We start from the raw sequence: 22,329 nt of genomic DNA on the forward strand, positions 1-22,329 counted from the left end.
TTAAAGTATAACAGCTAGGTCAATATAAGTGACTTTGATATAACAGATAGGTCAGTATAAGTGACTTCAATATAACAGATAATTCAATATATCAGATAGGTCAATATAAGTGACTTCAGTATAACAGATAGGTCAATATCAGCGACTTCAATATAACAGGTAGTTCAATATAAGTGACTTCAGTATAACAGATAGTTCAATATAAGTGGCTTCAGTATAACAGATGGGTCAACAGTGGCGGATTTAGAGGGGGCGCAGGTAAATCACAGTATCTTGTTTCGGAAAATGTACTAAACGATAAAAGAAGCAATAATTTCTTCCACTCCCGGAAAAATAAATGACAAAATCCTTTGATTTCTTGAATTACTTTATTGGGAGAACTTAATTTTTTCCAAAAAAACCCTTAAATTTTGTGTCATTTTATTAATTTCACCTTATTAAAATGATAGAAAATAGTACAAATGACTTAATAGGAGAAATATTTCAATCCCCATAAAATCTGTAAAATCCCGGAACTTCCGGGGGCTTCGCCATCTGGACCCCCACCAGGGCTTCGCCCTGGACCCACTGCCTCATAAAGTGGCGCCCCCCGTAACCACAATTCCTGGATCCGCCCCTGGTCAATATAAGTGACTTCAGTTTAACAGATAGGTCAATATCAACGACTTCAATATAACAGATAGGTCAATATAAGTGACTTCAATATAACAGATAGTTCAATACAATTGATTTCAATATAACAGATAGTTCAATATAAGTGACTTCAATATAACAGATAGTTCAATATAAGTGACTTCAATATAACAGATAGTTCATTATAGCCGACTTCAATATAACACATAGTTCATTATAAGCAACTTCAATATAACACATAGTTCATTATAAGCGACTTCAATATAACACATAGTTCATTATAAGCGACTTCAATATAACACATAGTTCACTATAAGCGACTTCAATATAACACATAGTTCATCATAAGCGACTTCAATATAACACATAGTTCATTATAAGCAACTTCAATATAACACATAGTTCATTATAAGCGACTTCAATATAACACATAGTTCATTATAAGCGACTTCAATATAACACATAGTTCATCATAAGCGACTTCAATATAACACATAGTTCATTATAAGCAACTTCAATATAACACATAGTTCATTATAAGCGACTTCAATATAAGCGACTTCAATATAACACATAGTTCATTATAAGCGACTTCAATATAACACATAGTTCATTATAAGCGACTTCAATATAACACATAGTTCACTATAAGCGACTTCAATATAACAGATACATGTAGTTCAATATAAGTGACTTCAAAATAATAGATAGTTCATCATATGTGACTTTAATTGATATAAACGTTCACCGTTCGCTCTCCGTTCACAGTTTTGCGTGCAAAAAGCTCACCATTCGTTCAGCTTTCAGTCTTTTGTCTTTGAATTTGTCATTCGGAACTCTTTGAATTTGTCATTCGGAACTCAAAAATGAAAGGAATGATCTTTATAAGGACAAAATGGAAAAAGAACTCATTGCGCAAGAGTGAAAGGAAACTTTCATATTTTACCAGAAATAGGATTTTGAACTGAAATATATCTGGATTGTTAACTGTGAAAATTCAAAAAACAAACAAACTCGAGTCCACTCAGTGCTTTGTTCCATGAATGATACGATTGAGGGTTTTTTTAAACTTGGAAATAATGTTTTCTGTATAACTTGTCATTAATACGTCGTATTTTCCTCAGTAAATAGATAATATTCAGTGTTTTTGTATGTATCTTTTAATTAAACCAGTGTTCCGATCTACACACTATGAATAAGACCGGCGAACATAAAGTGGCAAGAAATGATATATACCACGCAGTCGTGATGTTCACCTGTGACAGTGCGTTCGCCGGTCCATGTATAACAACAAACAGATATATATTTCAACAAGTCTGCAATTTGTAACAGTAGCATGGGCCACCTTGCAAGTAGTTCAACTTGTACAAATTATTCTTGCATCGTTGACGTAGCAACATAAGGGGGAGGTGACCATGCATTTTCCCGTTATTTTCATGCATGCATTTTGCGCCCCTTTCACTTGTTTAAGGCAGCAGTACACGGTTGAGGAGTAGTTACTGTAATATTTCTACTGAATCCCCCCCCCCCCATCTCCCACATTGAAAAGCGATGTTACGCGTCTGTACATATACTACTCAAAATTTGATAAGGATCATAGATATTTTTCTGTTTAAAAAATTAATAACTGCATAGCTGGCAATATTGTGTCCAAGTGCAATCAAAAACGTCTTCAACAAACTTGCACGTGCATTTCATGCCATGGGAAATCCGTTTCTCATAACAGTTTATGCTTTTGCTACCATTGCACGATTTTCACTCAGGCATCGGTGTCTGATTCTTTCTAAAATTTCAAACTCACTTGAGTGTTTACACTACGTTTATCAACATAATGCCCCCTCAACGTGTAAGGCGTCGCCTGACGACAGAACAACTGGGCAGATGTATTGGAATGCTTGACGCTGGCTATTCACAACGTGACGTTGCAAATGCACTAAACGTCAGCCAGAGCGTTGTAAACAGGGCCTGGAACCGACAGCAAACTTTTGGTACAGCAGCACACCGACATGGGGGTGGTCGTCAGAGGTCGACAACCCAACGCCAAGACCATTTTGTGGCTCTTCAGGCACGACGCCATCCCTTCTGGACAGCAACCAGCCTACGTAACGACCTCCTGAACGCCTCGGGGGTGAATGTGTCCACTCAGACGATACCGAATCGGCTTCACAACGCAGGTCTCAACTCGAGAAGGGCATGTGTCCGAGTCCCTCTGACTGTTCGACACCGGCGGGAGCGATTGGACTGGGCTGAAGATCATGTCACTTGGACACAGAACGATTGGGTTCAAGTTCTGTTCACCGATGAGTCCAGGTATTGTTTGGACTTTACAGACAGGAGGCACCGAGTGTGGCGACGACAACGTGAACGTTTCCATGATGCCAACATCAGTGAACATGACCGTTATGGTGGTGGTTCCATCATGGTCTGGGGTGGAATCAGCAGGGATGGAAGAACAGATCTTCATGTCCTGGAGAGAGGAACAATGACGGGGGTGCGGTACCGGGATGAGATCCTCGATGTTTACGTCAGACCCTATGCTGGTGCTGTTGGCCCTGAGTTCATCCTGATGGATGATAACGCCCGTCCTCATCGCGCCATGGTGGTGGAGCAGTACATTCAGCAGGAGACAATTGTCCGTATGGACTGGCCAACGCACTCGCCGGACTTGAACCCGATTGAGCATGTATGGAACATGCTGCAGGTTGCCCTTTCACGCCGTAGAGCACAACCCACGACTTTGGCAGAGCTCGGAAACGCCCTCGTGGAAGAGTGGAACAACCTTTCCATTGGAAACATCCGGGTGCTTATTGACAGCATGGCTCGACGTTGTCAAGCCGTCATTGATGCAAGGGGAGGCCATACCCGGTATTTACACTTCATCGACTAAGTGTAATGATGGACTATCCCAAAAACTGTGTAATTCTTTCTCTGGTTTGCTGTTAACTTTTTGTAATGAAATGCCTTTTGGTGTTGTTATCAGATTTCAAGCATTCCGTATTGATAAAAGTTCATTCCGTTCATGAATTTTCATTCATAACCTGAGTAAACACGTTTCTGAGTCAAATTTATGTCTTTTGTTATGTTATTGGTAAATTACACACATATAACCTAGTGATCCTTATCAAATTTTGAGTAGTATATATTACCGGCATTTCATGAGAACGACTAATTCAATGCTTTTGTACTATATTTTGTTTACACTGAATGTCGTATCTATGTCGGAACCAGAACACGCTATTTCCTGATTTGATTCCGGTTTGTCTTATCATTGTGTCAACAACCGAGGATTTATTTTCTCTCTAAAGCTTGGACACAGAATTCAATGTGTAACACATGTTCTTGGGCAAGTCATTGGAATAAGCTTCTTTCTAAAACAATATGATAAAAACAAAATATACTAATAATGAAACTGCATGTGTGATTTAAAAAAACATAAAAGTATAGAGGTGGTTTTAATTTATTGAAATCAGTGACGGATTTAGAGGGGGCGCAGCTGCCCCCCCCCCTAAAATCTTTTGATTTCTTAAATCAATTTATTGGGAGAACTTAATTTTTTCCAAGAAAACCTTAAATTTTGTGTCATTTTATTAATTTCACCTTATTAAAATGATAGAAAAAAGTACAAATGACTAAATAGGAGAAATATTTCAAGCCCCATAAAGTCTGTAAAATCCAGGAGCTTCCGGGGGCTTCGTCCCCTGGACCCCCACCAGGGCTTCGCCCTGGACCCACTGCCTCATAAAGTGGCACCCCCGTAACCGCAATTCCTGTATCCGCCCCTGGAAATAGGCTCTGAAATGATATTAACGTACATGTATATAGTTCAACTGTATACATGTACATGAATGAATGTTATAATAAGTCAACAAGGAATGGTTAGACGCCACATCTCTTCATTTGATGCGATCAACTCTGAAGATTCTAAACAACTTCTTGAATCATCTATTGATTATTTTTCCGTATTAACTGCTGTTTGATTTATCGTATTCTCTATTTTCTTCATTTAGTTATCCACCGATGTTAGAAGAAACATAATTAATATGCAATGTGGGTGTTCGGGTACATACATGCACAGATGCATTATATTTCTCACGACATTGCATGCATCTTTATTTATTTTATTTTTCTCTGGGAACATTTTTGCAGCTTTTAGTATAGTCTGGTGGCATCGCTCACCGTTCACTTTGCACTCCGTTCGCTTTCTGCGTTCGCTTGGCGTTCACTGACCCTTGAAGTTGCGTTCAGCGTTCACTCATCGTTCGCTCTGCATTCGTTCAGCGTGCGTTCACCGTTCGTTCAAGTGGAAAAGTAGAACGTTTCAGGGACTTCAATTTTTGTTCCCATTATATTTACTTTTAGAATTATCTTCTCATTGCTTTCATTTACATGAAATGTTTTCACGAACGTTACTAACTATAAAAACTAATTAATATCCTTTAATGTAATCTGTACCAAAAAATGAGAGGTGAACATCAGACCATACAGCTTTAATAAATGTATTTTCTTACATTTTGTGCACAATTCTTCATATTCACTTCTATTGTTCTTTATATTTTGATTATAATAAATACTCTTAAATAATTATCCTCTTTGTGAAACGTTTAAGTCCTTGACAACATGCATCTCATTTAGTAGAACGTTCCAGGGGGAAACTTGGCATGAAACAGATTAGATAGCATTAGACCCAATGGCAGGTTGTATTTGCAAGATAGATCGTTATAACGACCATAGAATTTGCGAAATGCTGACTTTAAACAAGACTGTTGAAACCCCTGCACCATCAACTTGTTTACCAATATATCAATTCCGGTTAGCATGACCTTTAAATCCGGTATTAGCCATTAGATCCGTTCCCACATTGTGATGATGTTACAACGCCATCGTTTCTGAGATGCACTTCCCCTATTATTTCTAGTTTTCATTACCAAGTAACTTGGAAGTTATCTCTCTCTCTCTCTCTCTCTCTCTCTCTCTCTCTCTCTCTCTCTCTCTCATATATATATATATATATATAAACAAAGTGTTTAGAGTTATATATATATATATATATGTGTGTGTGTGTGTGTGTGTGTGTGTGTGTGTGTGTGTGTGTGTGTGTGTGTGTGTGTGTATACATATATATATATACATTGTATATATATAAAAGCACTGAAAAGGCCACGACACTGTTGGTTATTTAAAACTAGAATTTTCGACGCAACCCACGTCTTTATCAAGAGACATATATTACATAAACATTTACTGGCCTTGTATCTTCTCAGATCCGACACTTTAAGAAAGTATGGTGTTGTTGGGTTTTTGTGCTTTTATATATATATATATATATATATATATATATATATATATATATATATATATCCAAATAAAGTGAAATTTTCTGTGCTTTATATTAAATATTTCTTCACTTAGGGCAGTTATGTTCATTTAAGAGTTCATTGCTATTTCTGTGCTTTATATAAAATATTTCTTCACTTATGGGCAGTTATGTTCATTTAAGATTTCATTGCTATTTCTGTGCTTTATATAAAAAATATTTCGAATGCAATGCGTATCATGTATGATCCTCAAAAATGTACATTAAATAACTGTATCCCATTTACATTCTTAACGACCGTGTAGCATGTGACAGTGTGGCGAGAATTCCATCGCCATCAATAGCATATATATATATATATATATATATATACACAAATCCTTTAGATTCATGATTTTTAAAAACTTTTACCTACAACTGCATAAATATGACTAATAAAACTTTAACATTAACATTAACACATATATATTAATATATATATATATATATATATATATATATATATATATATATATATATACATATATATATATATATATATATATGTGTGTGTGTGTGTGTGTGTGTGTGTGTGTGTGTGTGTGTGTGAGTCAACTTTACGTTTTATGATACGTTTTATGATATATATTTCCTTGAAAAATATCCTTTGTTTGAACAGTCATTCTGAACCCATTTTTGCTCTAACTTTTATGAAATCTAAAACATTCATTATAGTCTAGTCAATCTAGCTTAAAAATGAGCAAAACCTCAAACTAATTGCAACAGAAATGAATTTTTGATTATTCATGCAAGAAAACATATGCAAACAACATATTAAAAATCGGCTTTTGTATTTCTATGGGAAAATTGGAATTTTGGGGTAAAAGGATGTGTTTTTTCATGAAAATTGCTAAAAACTGGAAATTGAAGAAAATGTCCATATTATGTAACATACAGTGAAAATAAGTTTCATATCTCAAATTTCAACCTGGAAATGTTCGATTGATTTTTTTTTTTTTACAGCAGAATATCTTCTTTCCTTGACTGTAATTTTTGGGTAAAATCTTGCTTTTTTGAATATAATTGTTAAAGATTGAAATTTTAAGAAAAAACCCACATTTTGTCATACATTTGAGTCTACCAATAAAAAATTGATAGGTATAAACTACCTCTTTTCTGAGTGTAAAAAACAAATGGCATGACAAACCGAACCATATTGCTACTTCGATGTCCAGTGCGCGTGACCTTTGACCTTTTGACCCCAAAATCGATAGGGAACATCTTCATCCCATGGGTAGTCCATATGTATGATATGGTGACTGTAGGTGGAAAGGATAACGCTTTAGAGCCCGGAAACCATATTGCTACTTCGATGTCCAGTGCACGTGACCTTTGACCTTTTGACCCCAAAATCGATAGGGAACATCTTCATCCCATGGGTAGTCCACATGTATGATATGGTGACTGTAGGTGGAAAGGATAACGCTTTAGAGTCCGGAAACCATATTGCTACTTCGATGTCCAGTGCGCGTGACCTTTGACCTTTTGACCCCAAAATCGATAGGGAACATCTTCATCCCATGGGTAGTCCATATGTATGATATGGTGACTGTAGGTGGAAAGGATAACACTTTAGAGCCCGGAAACCATATTGCTACTTCGATGTCCAGTGAGCTTGACCTTTGACCTTTTGACCCCAAAATCGATAGGGAACATCTTCATCTCATGGGTAGTCCATATGTATGATATGGTGACAGTAGGTGAAAAGGATAATGCTTTAGAGCCCGGAAACCATTGCGTCTACAGACGGACGGACGGACGGACGGACAGACAGACGGACAACCCGATTCCAGTATACCCCCCACAACTTGTTGTGGGGGGTATAAAAATAGTGAAAAACTGGAAATGATAGGAAATGACTGTTTTATAGAAGAGATGACATTGATCTTATAAATTTAAGATTAAAACGTCCAAATGCACAACTTATCTTTTCTGCACCAACATTTATTTTCCCTTGCCGAATTTTGGGCTGAAATCTTGATTTTCCAACAAAAATCGTTAAAAACTGGATTTTGGAAGAAAATACTTTTTCCTGTCCATTAGGCATATATGAGTTACCACATGAAGATTTATACATTAAAATAAACTGTTAACACAAAACAAGTGCCCCTTCAAAAATGGTCTGTAAAAGATGACCTACATTTTTGCAGATACTCCCCTTACATCGGAAGTTGGAGGAGCGCTTACCATTCCGGTCCTATGTTTCACATAAATACATGTAGTATTTTAAAACAAACAGTGTATATTAAAGCTTACGTTACCAAATTCTTTATTAAGCTGAGTTTTAACAGGTTGTACTACATCTATGACGAAACAAGGTTCAGTTTCTTCGATTTTATAAAGAAATCTTTCATACGTGCACTTCGTCAAGTTCTAGAGTTTGGGAAGGGAGGGGGGGGGGGGGTTATAGCCGTATTTGATGTTTAGTTCTATCCAAATTATTGTGCAATTAATACCGAGAATTTCAGGAGTAATTAATCTGTTTTAAAAACAATGGACACATAGAATTAAAAGCAAAATGAATCAGGCACGCAGCATCGTAAAAAAAAAAAGGGGGTGTGTGTGAAGATAATTTCACAATATTGCCTGAAAATTGACAAGTAAATTTTAATCCAAAGTTATAAAAATCCTTGATGGTGTGTGTGGTGTTGGGGGGGGGGGGGGGGGGGGGGCTAAGGTTGTTCTCTCAGTTCAATTTTACACTTCCACTGTGTACAGTTCACGACAATGCTATTAAAAAAAAAAAGAGGAGGGAGGGCAACCAATCTGTCTAAAAATCGACCTCTGTACGTAAAAATTTATCAACTTTGCATGTAATGATAAAAGGTGTAGAGCCATTATTGCTACGTGCCTGATAATTATATAAGTGATCATTTGAGTAATTGCAGTACAGTTCAATCCATGTTTTTACAAGTACAACGGCTAGTGTCACAATTTGCCTTGCATTTACAGCGAAAAACGTTCAAAAGTTTATCTGGCGCGACTTGTAATTTAGTTTTAACGGATACAAGAATTGCTGAAAGCAGTGATAAGCCCCAATTAGAAGGATCCAAATTAATCATTTCTTTAGTCCACTCTATGACTTAAAAAATTCTTGCAGTGCTCCTTTTCTGCAGCTGTAGTTAGTAGTTAGTGGCAATGACTGAACTTATAAAAATGATATTGTGTTAGACAATTCTTCACATAGCAAATCTCCTATAAGTGTCTCTATGGTATTCCATTGTACAAAGTCGATATGACATCGACACCAGAATATATCCTTTTCTCTATGAAATCCTCATATAGGAAGGTGAAGATAACGAACAGTGATCCATCTCGTAACTCCTATAAGCAATACAAAATAGAGAGGTGGGCAAACACGGACCCCTGGATATACCAGAAGTGGGATCAGATGCCTATGGGCTATAAGGAGTAAGCACCCCCTGTTGACCGGTTACACCCGCTGTGAGCTCTATATCTTAATAAGGCAAACGGAGTTACCCTTATTCAATATCATTGTGCCAAAAACAGCCTAACAATCTATATGAAACAAGTCAGGCAGATTTGACCCAATGATAGGTTGTATTGGCAAAGTAGATTGTTCTAACGACCATATAATTCGCGAAATGCTGACTTTAAACGAAACAGTTGAAACTCCTTCACCATCAACTTGTTTGTCAGTAGCCTGCCTCCATTAAAAAACTAATCATATACAGAATATTTTCGCGATTTGTCTACATTTTGACTATACAGGACCCGTTCCGATGCCGAACATTCTTGACGTTGTGTCACATCCTGTGAATGCATGTAGAAAGGGAAAGGATTGACAAATTTCGTTTCTAAAAAAAACGTCTGGTTTTAACGATATTCTTCACTTATATTAGGGGCAAGATCAAAAATTCAATGTCTCACAAAAAACTAAGTTCACATAGTTTTCACCAAGAACCCCCCCCCCCCCTTTAAAACTTAATATGACAAATGTTGAAACTAATCAAATAACAAGAAAAGAAACGTACGATTATAAATAACACTCTGTATACCTCTGTATACCTTTTCTACTGTTTATTCACAAATGAAAGTGTACATTAAATCTATTAAATGTTCATTAATATGTTTTAAATATTATGTGGTATTCAACAGTCGCTTGTCTTTTTCCTTTTTCCACTAAAGTGTAATCGATGTCGGATGACAGAAACTTGCGGGAGTTTTTAGTCCCCTCCCCCTAACTAATTGAATTTAAATTTTCATCCGACATTGATTTCGTCCCTTAAGGCAGTTATGTTTATTTCAGAGTTCGTTGCTATTTCTGTGCTTTATATATAGACATTTCAAACACAATGTGCATTTTGTATGATCCTCTAAAATTTACGATAAATAACTGTATCCCATTTCCATTCTCAATGATCGTTTGCCAGCGTGGCGAGAATTCCATCGTCATCGAAAACAAGTTTTGTCTTGAATAGATGGCCGGGCGGTCTAGCGCGCTGTTCGCATGCTGCTAGGAGATATGGTTCCGCAGGTCTTGAGACCAAGACTAATTAGAAAGAGTAACTACTCGATTTTACATCAAATCATGATACTATGCGCAAGTGTTTACTTACATTGATTTTTATTTATATTATCAATGTTTTATTATCATTATTATTACCCATGAATGACTCCCCAAACCTGAATTTGAAAAAGAAAAGCAAAAATACTTTACTTACTTAGTTTTATAAAAGTTTTTAATACAAAACGCTTGCTCAAATGATGAAGATACAAAATAACTGAAACTTTTAACCCGAATGGCTTTCCATACTTTCTTTTTTAACACCCGTAATTCCCCCTTGTAAATTGACACTAATTCTTTAAGATTTCATTTATAATTGATTATTCATAACTTCTAAAGTAAATATTGTGTTTTATAATTAAAATTAATTCAGTAGAGGGTCAAACAAAATATTTTGAAGCTTTATTCGCGAAAGTTCCCCGGGAATGGAAGTCGGCAAAGAATATCACAGGTGCTTGTGGACAGGACTTCCGGTACCCCCCTTCTTTTATTTTTAAATGTTCAATTCCTTGGGTATTTCGGACGTATTTTTGATAAAATATGTAACTTCAGATTTTATCTATTTCAATGGAATACAAAAATCTCGCATAGAACCCGTTTTTAAAAAATGTTCATATATTATGATCGGTGATATGCCATTTTTAAAAACGGTTTCTATGCGAGATTTGTGTATTCCATTGAAATAGATAAACTCTGAAGTTACATATTTTATTAAAATTACGTCCGAAATACCCAAGGAATTGAACATTTAAAAATAAAAGAAGGGGGGTACCGGAAGTCCTGTCCCCAAGCACCTGTGAAGAATATGAGATGCTGAGCAATATTGTATGTATATAGAAGGTTTTAAAATCACCTTTTTAATACAACTGTTAAGCTGTTTAATCGCGTTTTTTATTACATGCACTTTAGATCGTCGTGTATAACTTTATTCCGATGACTGTCACAGTTAAGTTACTCCCCTTTACGTGTACGGCGTGCCGTAAACACCACAAAATATCGATGGTTTACTAAAACATTTAAGTCTAAATTTTAAATATTTCCCATTGTCCGATTTTTTGTATGTTGTTAATCACGCTTTTGTTTATTAAATTCCGTCGAGTTTGTTTCTGTTGCAATTACTTTGAGGTGATTTGCTAGATTGACTAGACTATTAGAAATAATCTGGACATAAATCCTTTAGATTCATGATTTTTAAAAACTTTTACCTACAACTGCATAAATTTGACTAATAAAACTTTAACATTAACTTTGATCATTCCATTTCCTGATATAATCCTTTGTAAGAGTGGAACGAAAACCTTAAGTGTGGTATTCTTACAGTCATATAATATATATATATATATATATATATATATATATATATATATATATGGTCTCGGTGTCATATATATATATATATATATAACACCGAGACCATAAACCGCAGATATTAGTGCTGTTAATGATCTAAAAGTTACTATAAATTGAACTTGATAAGTTTATGAAAAGGATTTAAGAAATTGGTTGTTTTCAATGAAAGTTTACTAATTTATGGCACTATGCATATAATTAACCGAGTGCGCTGGATAGTTAGAATCAAGTATACTATAATACTGGAATAAGATGGACAATGGAATCATTTCTCGAAGACCTTGATTTTGCCGATGATGTCTGTCTCATCTCAAGCAACAAACAACAAATGCAAAGAAAGACAACACGACTAGAAACAACTGCACAGTCTATTGGTTTGGACATAAATGTAAAGAAGACAAAAGTATTGGCGGTAAATAATATCTGTAATACACCCATAAGAATCCAGGATCATGACATCGAAGAAATAGACAACTTCACATACTTAGGTGCCATCATAAGTAAGGACAATGGAACATCAAAAGACATAACATCGAGAATTAGCAAAGCAAGATCAGCTTTTTGTCAGTTAAGACCTTTGTGGAGATCAGGAAAAGTTTCCCTTAAAACTAAAGTAAAGATATATAGCAGTAACGTCAAGTCCATATTACTTTATGGAGCAGAGTGCTGGAAACTTGTTCAGAGCGACCTTAAGAAGCTGTCATCCTTCCATAACACCTGCCTTAGGAGAATCTGCAAAATCGATTGGCCGAAAAAGATCTCTAATAAAGAGCTATGGAATAAAACATCTCAAAAGAGCATCCAATTAGAAATTAAACAACGCAGATGGAGGTAGCTAGGGCACGCCACGAGAATGAACAAAGTATGCCCAGCAAATGTCGCTCTCAGATGGACTCCTGAAGGGAAAAGAAAGAGGGGAAGACCAAAAGAAACCTGGTGAAGAATGATAGATGGAGAGTTGAAAGAGATGGAACTAACCTGGAAAGCAGAAAAGAAGGCAAGGGACAGACAAGTGTGGCGGGAGCTGATTTCAGCCTTATGTGCAGACATGCACGAAGAGGATTAAACGATACTATATGTTGACTATCTCTTGCATCCAATGTAAACAAGATGTTCGTGCACCGGGACAAGTATCGCCGCCTAGCGCATGCGCGGGGTGTATTATAGCGAATTTGGGAGTAAAAATCAGACATTTGAGTTTTGAATCCTTAATTGAATGAAAGTAGAAAGTACAAGTACAGTGTACTATTATTAAGTACATGGGGGTTTGTTGCGATTTGGTTTTTCTTTGAAAGTGGAAGTTGTATACTGAATAATGTATAAGTGAAAATTGAAGATAACGAACAGTGATCAATCTCATAATTCCTGTAAAAGCATACAAAATAGAGATTTGGGCAAACACAGACTCCTGGACACACCAGAGGTGGGATCAGACGCCCAGGAGGAGTAAGCATCCCCTGTCGACTGATCACAATGGCCATGAGGCCTATATCAGGTGCAAAGAACGGCCTAACAATCGGTATAAAACACGTCAGACAGCATTAGACCCAATGATAGGTTGTAAATGTGATGTCTCCATATAAGTGAAATAGCTTTGAAAGAACTGCGAACAATTGTTTCGCCGCCTATCTTCTGGTCATCTTTCAAAAATTATCAATTTTAAATGATTTATTATGTCATTATAAAGATTTTTCTGAATTTCCTTAAAAGTTGTCTTATTTGATAAAACAACGAGATAGAACTCTATAATTTGGGTTAAAATAAAAGAAATCAATGGAAAACGGAAAAATATTTAAAACATACACACAATTTTGCAGCCCTTCACCGGCAATGGTGACGTCTCCATATGAGTGACATATTCTCGAGAGGGACGTTAAACAATATTCAATCAATCAATCAATCAATCAAAAGCACGCACACGCACTCATCTTATGGTATACAAAAATAGTGATTTTTGCTCCTTTTATATTCATTAAATACTTGGAAGGTTTTGTTTTGTGTACGCCTCAGGTACACCATTTGTTGACTAAATTAATTAAGATGATGTGCTGACGTCATAATGCTTCACAGTATTTAGAGTAAGGATGAGGACAATCAAAAGGTATAACAGAAAACAAATTTAATCTACATCAGAACACCATGAACATACATAATACGTTTGTACTATCTACATTAGAACACCATCAACATACATAATACGTTTAACGATTGCAATGTACCAAAAAATCCTTTAAAATCACGTTCCTATCTTCATAATTTTCAGAATTTTTATCTTTTAAATCCCCAAAATCGGAGAACGCGATCCCTCCATGTTCTCCGCGGTCTCACCGCACTGGCTTCTTCCGCATGAGAAAGTCCCGTGGTGTAATGGAAACTACACTGTAAAGGACTTGGTTTCTCGGATTTGCTCTCCACTTCCTGGCTCTTTGTGGATTCCTGGATTTCTGTCGGATGTTTAAAGGTTTCTATACTCGATAGAAACAGCTTGGATATTTTCCCTGTTTCTAATGCAATACGCTCCCTAGATTTGTTCAGTCCATTATTGACTGGCTTGGTTTTCTGTTTTAACTCTTGTGATTTAACAGGTTTCTGTAGACATTTGTTTTCCTGGCTCTCATCTGAATTGTTCATATTTTTTGTTTTTATCATAATACTGCCGTCATCTTGATCTAGTTTCTGTACTGTTATATCTGGCGAACTATTGCACATGCCTTTTCGACAATGCTTATGATATATGCTGCAACATCCTCTGTTTTTATATCAATTTCCTCGCCACTGATCTCAGGAACAGAATGCGTGATTTGTTCGCTCTCAATGGTGGTCTTGTCTTCTGACTTTTCCTCCAGCATTGCCTTTTCAGTTCCCATGCTTGTCTCAAAGACATGTCTCTTCATTTTCGTCGGTTTGTGTAACTGCATGAAATATTCATCATCAGCCCATGACGGTAAGAATGAATGAACATTTGCATAAGCAGCTTTCAAAACTGTAATTTTCGAGATCGTGTCTTTGACCTGTTCATAAGGTACAAAGTCATTTTTCAAATCATTGTCGTCTGCCATAGAATGGAAAACATCTTTTGATTTTCCATTTGCATTACTCTCATCTAACGTATCGCGTCCAAGCAGGAGCACAGTATATTTACGTTTGGTCGCAAGGTGAGTTTATTACGTCGTACACATTATGACGTGCTGTACATTATGACGTTATAAATCGGTGACGTTTGAGAAATCAGTAGAGCATACACTTTCACCCCTTTCTTGTCCTGTTTTTCACTCACAAAGCACATATTTAATGTTATATGTAAATCATTTAATAACTTTTAAAGTGATGACTTATAAACTATGCTGATTGGTTGAAAAATTCGTTTGATTTCTCTGTCAAAATTTCGTTCGGAGTTCATCTGCACTAAGCACGCGGGACTACTTTTCTCTGGAATGCGTCTTTCCAAACTTCCACCAGAGTTCGTTTGCTCACAAACTATTCGTAGGCACTGTGACGTAATGAGGCCTCGACGGGGAGTTTGTGCGTCTTTCCCGTTCTAACTTTAGCGCTATTTATAGAACGGGATTTTCCACACAAGCATTTTATATATATAACGAAATGCATTTGTTTGATTTTTGTTTTTCATTGCTATCAAAAATTAGCACAACTAAAGATATGAATAAAATACATATTAATTTAAAGAAACAACATACATAGGCGATGACGTGGCAGAATAGTCAATATTTGATGACGTAGACCACTTACTGGTAGTAGACAGATTACACGAGTTCCCGGTATGAATCGTCTGCTTTACAAGATCGATAACATGACGGAGCAAGTGGCGACTTCTGATCTGGTAAATATCAATGAAATTGAACTGCGTTATATGGGGCTCAGTCAACGAGTGCGTTTTGAACGTTTTCCTCGATATTGAAATGGAGCCGAATTGCATTCCACCGTTCCATCGACACAACCAGTGTTCAACGTCTCCTCCAACACGATGCACCATAAATCCAGTCACCGCTTGTTATCTTCCTGTATATTTAATTCAGCTTTTAACCATTGCACCTTTGATTTGGCGTATTATCCATTTAAATCTGCACAGTAACTGTTCCTGACCTGAACGAACAGCCATGCCGTTTTGTTTTGGTTTTCATTCTTGCCTATATGTATTCCTACGCGCCATTTCAGAAACGTTAATTCAAGCTTTTTGATGGGAGAAACTATTTGTTTTTCTATCTTAAAAACATAATTAAATGATAAGAAATAAAACTTATAATTCTTTGTTTGATGCATGTATCAAACGAAACATTGGACGGAAAACTTTTTCATCAACGCGTTACGCGCATTGATGAAGTTTTCCGTCCAATGTTTCGTTTGATACATGCATCAAACAAAGAATTATAAGTTTCATTTCTTAATTACAGTAAATGATTAATGTCAACCATCCTAATTTTTCATTTCATGAAAATGAATTCTTGAATTTTATAGTTCATGAAATAAAACAAAAAGAAAAAAAAAAAAAAAAAAAACAAGGGTGAAACGCCCCATGGGTAGTTATTGATAAAAAAAACATTTAAAAATATAAAGTATTTATATATATAATGGTAAAACTTTGACACATTAATTTACTATAATGGTAAAACTTTAATACATTGATTTACTATTATGGTAAAACTTTGATACATTGAGTTACTCTAATGGTAAAAACTTTGATATACATCGATTTACTACTATAATGGTAAAACATTTAATTTGATACATTTATTAACCATAGAAATTGTAAATCTGATCGAAACTAACTCGAAATCCTACAGGCCTACTGTACTGGTCAATGAATATGAATATCAATACATGTATGTAAATAAATATGAGGGCTAAAATATAGAATATCTATTCAACCAATCTGGGCCCACAGAGGAGCATTAGGAAGCACATCAATATTGACAAAATCACGGAAGCATACTGAAATATAGGCTGTATACCACAGGCACTTGTTTCTGTAAATGACTTATGACCTCTGTATACTAATAACAACACAAGGTACCTAGCTTCAAATGACACAGAACGGCACCCCCTGAGAATGTCGGCCTTTTGAGCTTCCAGGGAATATGCGATGCTAATGTATTTACTACCGTTGTATTGTACAATCATTCAACTTAAAAACCATGTATGACATGACTGCATTCATTGCCTCTTATCGCCGAAAACTGCAACAAAAAATGGATTTTCCGTTTTATACCACGAAGTGCTATGTACTGATACCGCACAGAATACGTGGGCGATTTTGACTGGCTAGCACGCTCTTCTAAAATTACGTTTGGAATTCTTTAGAGTTATTTATAGAAAGATAGAGCATCAGAAATGAATTAAAAATAACAGGCAAAAAGATGATTTTAATGGTGACCACAATTGATCTTATTTTATATAATTTAGTTACTAACATTAGGGGGGAAATGCTACAAAAAAGTAAAGGGGACTCCATCCCCCCATATTTTTCCACAGACACCTGATAACTATAATCCCCCCCTTCTGATTTTTTTTGCGGTGACAATTCCTCCAAAATGTGTGGATTCCTTGTCTCTCTCAACCCAATTTCGATTGATGTAGTTGTTTCACGCTTTTCACAAGCGTTAGAGATTGGCCTTCTACTGGACTGGTATAATATAGAATATACTTATTATAAACAGTATAAGGTATTTAAGGCTTACAAAAAAGCATGTTTACGATTACATAAATCGAAATTAGGATGGAATAGACGGGGAATCCACACATTTCGGAGAAATAATCGCCGCCCCAAAAAATCAGAAAAGGGGGGGGGGGGTGTCCATACTTCAGATGCCTGTGAATTTTTCCATATCGGCACAGATCCGTAATATTAGGGATGCGGGGGAGGGGGTTCGCCGGAGAAGTTGGAAGTTGCACATGGCTTGTTTAAATTTCCTGACAGACAATGATAAAAATATGATAGTCATGATAAAGACCTTCAGAACCTTAATTAGTGTGTGCAAGGGGGGGGGGGGGGGGGTATAGTCTTCGTCATTGCTGTCTCAATTTTTCCCCCTCAGGTTGGGAGGGGGGGTCATTCTTTGCTCCAGGGGTTCAATTCATAACTTTCAAGCTTACATGCATTAATATCTCATTCACTACTACATAGTACTATCAAAAATAGTGGAGAGGCCATTCTCGCAATATATCTTCATTTGCATGCATGCATGAAAATAACAGTTAATATTAAGGGTTGGCTAGTCGCCTCCGAAAAAACATTGATATGTGCCTGCAGCGTTCTTGGTACTTATGGTGGGTTTCATAAAACTTCAATGTAACAACAGGTACTTGCCACATCAATACATACCACAAAGTCAATAACACATCACTAAAAAACTTTCCTTGTGCTATTTTGCATACTTCCCAATAATCTTTTATCTGTATTTTCTCTGACTTTCCATAGATCTGCATGAAACATGCAATTGTCAGAAATATTTCTCATAGTAGTTAACGAAGTTGTATTTACAGTAAGTCATAATTTCATTATTATCTTCATCAGAAATGATTCCGACACGAAAATATATTTAAATCTCCACTCGGGAAGTCTTAGCTTTTATCTTCTGATGACATGTAAAATCCCGAAACGTACGAACAGCTTTGGTTTTTTTGAGTAACTAAAAATAGCGTACAGCGTCTTCAATATTCAAAATTTTTATTTTGTTAACAAAGCAAATGTTCAAGATTTTTTGGTAATAAACATCGTATCAATTTATTGTGATAATAAAACAATGAGACTTTATTTTTCAACACAACGAATATACAATTTTCATTCTGTGCAGTATCAGTACATAGCACTTCGTGGTATAAAACGGAAAATCCATGTTTTGTTGCAGTTCTCGGCGATAAGAGGCAACGAATGCAGGCATGTCATACATGGTTTTTAAGTTGAATGATTGTACAATACAACGGTAGTAAATACATTTACATATTCCCTGGAAGCTCAAAAGGCCGACATTCTCAGGGGGTGCCATTCTGTGTCATTTGAAGCTAGGTACCTTGTTTTGTTATTAGTATACAGAGGTCATAAGTCATTTACAGAAACAAGTGCCTGTGCTATATACACATTCCTGCTACCGGCCAATATTCCATTCACTCATTTGCGAATAAAATACTTTCGATAATATGGTAATTGCAATCTAATCGAAATATAAAGCGCACGTCCATGAAATTAATTTAATGTAAAATATCAATAAGACAGCAATGAAAATTAGTCAGAAAATTATAGACTAATATATTTTTTTAACACCTCTGACAGTTTCCGAAACTGAAAACTGTTTCACCTTTTGAAAATTTAAATCCATATGTTGGTTGGTTTACAATAGTTTCCCCCAATTCTTAGAGTACCGTTTTTGTAATAACGTAGATTTGCGTACCTTAAAATGTACTGCAAACCGGAACTTGCATTTTGTGTTAGCCTACCGCGCGTCCACTAGATATATTGCTGGATCCGCGCCTTTCCCATCTCGCTGAGTTAATAATTCTAACTTTTACAATATGTCTCTAAGATTGTGACACATGTATAAAGTTCTAAAGGTTTATCTTATAAAAAGAAGAAAAAGAAAATATTTTTTAAAAAAGTTTTAACGTTTTATTTTCATTTTGTAACGGATGTAAAAATGTAAATAATACGGAGCATGCGCAATCCAATTTTAGTAACAATGGCAGAAGGCGAAAGAGATCAAGTTCTTGCTGAATTTCAGGTATAATTCGCGGTGGTTGGTCAGTGTAAGAGTGAAATTTGTATCAATTATATGCAGAAGATCATTCTACTTTAAAGTTCTTTTCTCTGAAGTTATCATTAAATTCAAAATAACGCATCTGCCTCTTGTACTACTGCGTTGGGATAGATCGAGTACCCACATATTTCTTAGTTTTCCTAGATCTATGTTTCATGGTGTATGATCAATGATACTTAATCTGAATTGATTTTAGAACAATAACGGGTTACTTGTACAATTGTTTTTAAACTGTGGAACTAAAACTTAGACGAAATTTAGCAGGTAAAATGATGGTTTTCTCGATCTTCAAATATTTACATTAAATATTTTGTCATATTGTTATGAAACCATCGATAAGCGTAGCTTATTTCTGTATCATGACGTTTGGTTGGTATTAAGTTGGACCTCTAACCAAGGTGAAAGCCTTGCATTTAAGTCTGACAGTAGATGCTGCTTCAGTTATTCAGTGTGGTGGCCAGCTGGACCCCACAATTCTAAAATCGGCCCAGGTTTTGAACAAAAATGTAAGTGGCACTTAATCCATAAGTCATTCAATACCCTAAGGCCAATCAAAATTAATTGATAGATTATCATCACACACCCCCACCCCCCCCCCCCCCCACCCCCCACCCCCCACCCCCCCGATTTTTTTTATTTCATAAAAATTATGATTTCAAATAAACTTGCTTCCCAGTGACATGAGTGAATGATTAAAGTCACAGAATGTTGGTTTTATATCTTCTACCAAGGATTCTTTGAATGTTAACGTGATTAACACTGTGTGATGCTTTTTGTCATTAATTTTTTTCTCCCAGGAAATAAAAATTGAAAAATAAAATCCTCCCACCCGCCCCATATTTTTTTGTAACCCCAGATGATAATCTACTAATTAAGTTGAATTGGCCTAACATGCCTGAAATGTAGAATTGGTACCCTGAGGAAACCGAAAAGGAGAGGTTTAAAATCATATTTAGTGGGTATAATCCTTTTTACGAAATCTTTTAATGGAACTTGTAGTATAGGTTGATTGTTTTACATCTCCTAGAGAATTTTCCCCTCATATTGAGACGTCACCAGGTGAAATACCACAAATTTAGACTTTTGCTTAGTGCTCGAGCTGTAGCAGTGAGGGTTCTTTATCGTGCCAACGCTCGCTGCTGCATGGGACCTCTATTTTTAAGTTGCCCGTGATTCTCACTTCTAAATGTCCAGCGTTTGGCAAAGGAGCAATCACTACCTATGTTAACTTCTTAGGTTTGACGCGGCCATAGCACAAACTGGGCTCAAACTCACGACCTCGAGATAATGAAGCAAACGCTCTACCACTGAACTACCTCGACTAACTCTTGTCAACTGAATGTTTGATTGTGTACATTGCAAATGTTGATAGAATTTGAACCAATTATAAACTGAATTATATTTCAGTGCTTCCGAAGGTCTTCTGGTACTTACTGGACATTCAGTCCCGTAATGGTCGAGATATTACTGGACCAAATCACATTTTACCAGACCAAAATTTTATAGGCAAATTAATCCCTTATTGTGGCCCACCCTACCCTTGGGGGCCTTGGTCTGGCCAACAACTAATATTGATCGGACCAAAACAAAAATTACCGGACATTTGCCAATGTCCAACGGACCTTTGGAATCACTGATATTTATGAGTGATTTTTTTAGGGCCATTTTGGGTCCGAATTTTGGCCCTTTCCCCTCCTAAAAATTGTCATTTTTCCCCCAATTTAGTTTGCATTTTCCTAATAATAAAATTATGCAAGGAAAACGTATTTGAAAAAAAATAAACCTTCGATGGGAATTATATACAGAAGACTTAACAAAGAGTTATGGGAATGATGATTTGGATAGAATAGTTGAAAATTTTAGAATTTATGTGTGTATCTGTGTAACAATCACTGTTTATGTGTGTATCTGTGTAACAATCACTGTTTATGTGTGTATCTGTGTAACAATCACTGTTTATGTGTTTATCTGTGTAACAATCACTGTTTATGTGTGTATCTGTGTAACAATCACTGTTTATGTGTGTATCTGTGTAACAATTACTGTTTATGTGTGTATCTGTGTAACAATCACTGTTTATGTGTGTATCTGTGTAACAATCACTGTTTATGTGTTTATCTGTGTAACAATCACTGTTTATGTGTGTATCTGTAACAATCACTGTTTATGTGTTTATCTGTGTAACAATCACTGTTTATGTGTGTATCTGTGTAACAATCACTGTTTATGTGTTTATCTGTGTAACAATCACTGTTTATGTGTTTATCTGTGTAACAATCACTGTTTATGTGTTTATCTGTGTAACAATCACTGTTTATGTGTGTATCTGTGTAACAATTACTGTTTATGTGTGTATCTGTGTAACAATCACTGTTTATGTGTGTATCTGTGTAACAATCACTGTTTATGTGTTTATCTGTGTAACAATCACTGTTTATGTGTGTATCTGTGTAACATGGTTATGCCTCAGCATTTCTCTCTCCTGTAAATGGTACCCATACCCATTCAATTTAAGAAAATAGCATCAAAATGGAACAAATTGGGATTTTTATTTTCTTGTCAACAAATGGGCCTCTGTGGCTGAGTGGTTAGAGCATCACGCTCAAAATCACATGGCCTCTCACCTCTGTCGGCGCGGGTTCGAATCCTGCTCGCACCGGTAAGTGTGAAAGTTTCCCAGTTTACTTTCGGAAGGTTGG

At 36.0% G+C, this 22,329-nt stretch overlaps 2 protein-coding genes across 2 annotated transcripts in view; both read left to right on the forward strand.

Moving 5' to 3' along the window:
• Nucleotides 1-22,329, forward strand: part of LOC125670090 (uncharacterized) — a 675,065-nt gene that overhangs the window by 5,853 nt on the left and 646,883 nt on the right. The gene's annotated exons all lie outside the window — the stretch shown is intronic.
• The window catches only part of LOC125669399 (FAS-associated factor 1-like), a 34,481-nt gene continuing 31,649 nt past the window's right edge, over nucleotides 19,498-22,329 (forward strand). The window contains exon 1 of the mRNA XM_048903863.2: nucleotides 19,498-19,594. Coding sequence (XP_048759820.1) covers nucleotides 19,529-19,594 — 66 coding nt within the window. The 5' untranslated portion in view covers nucleotides 19,498-19,528. The remainder of the gene's footprint in view (nucleotides 19,595-22,329) is intronic.

Source organism: Ostrea edulis, chromosome 4 (genome assembly GCF_947568905.1).
Source record: "Ostrea edulis chromosome 4, xbOstEdul1.1, whole genome shotgun sequence".
Lineage (NCBI taxonomy): Eukaryota > Metazoa > Mollusca > Bivalvia > Ostreida > Ostreidae > Ostrea > Ostrea edulis.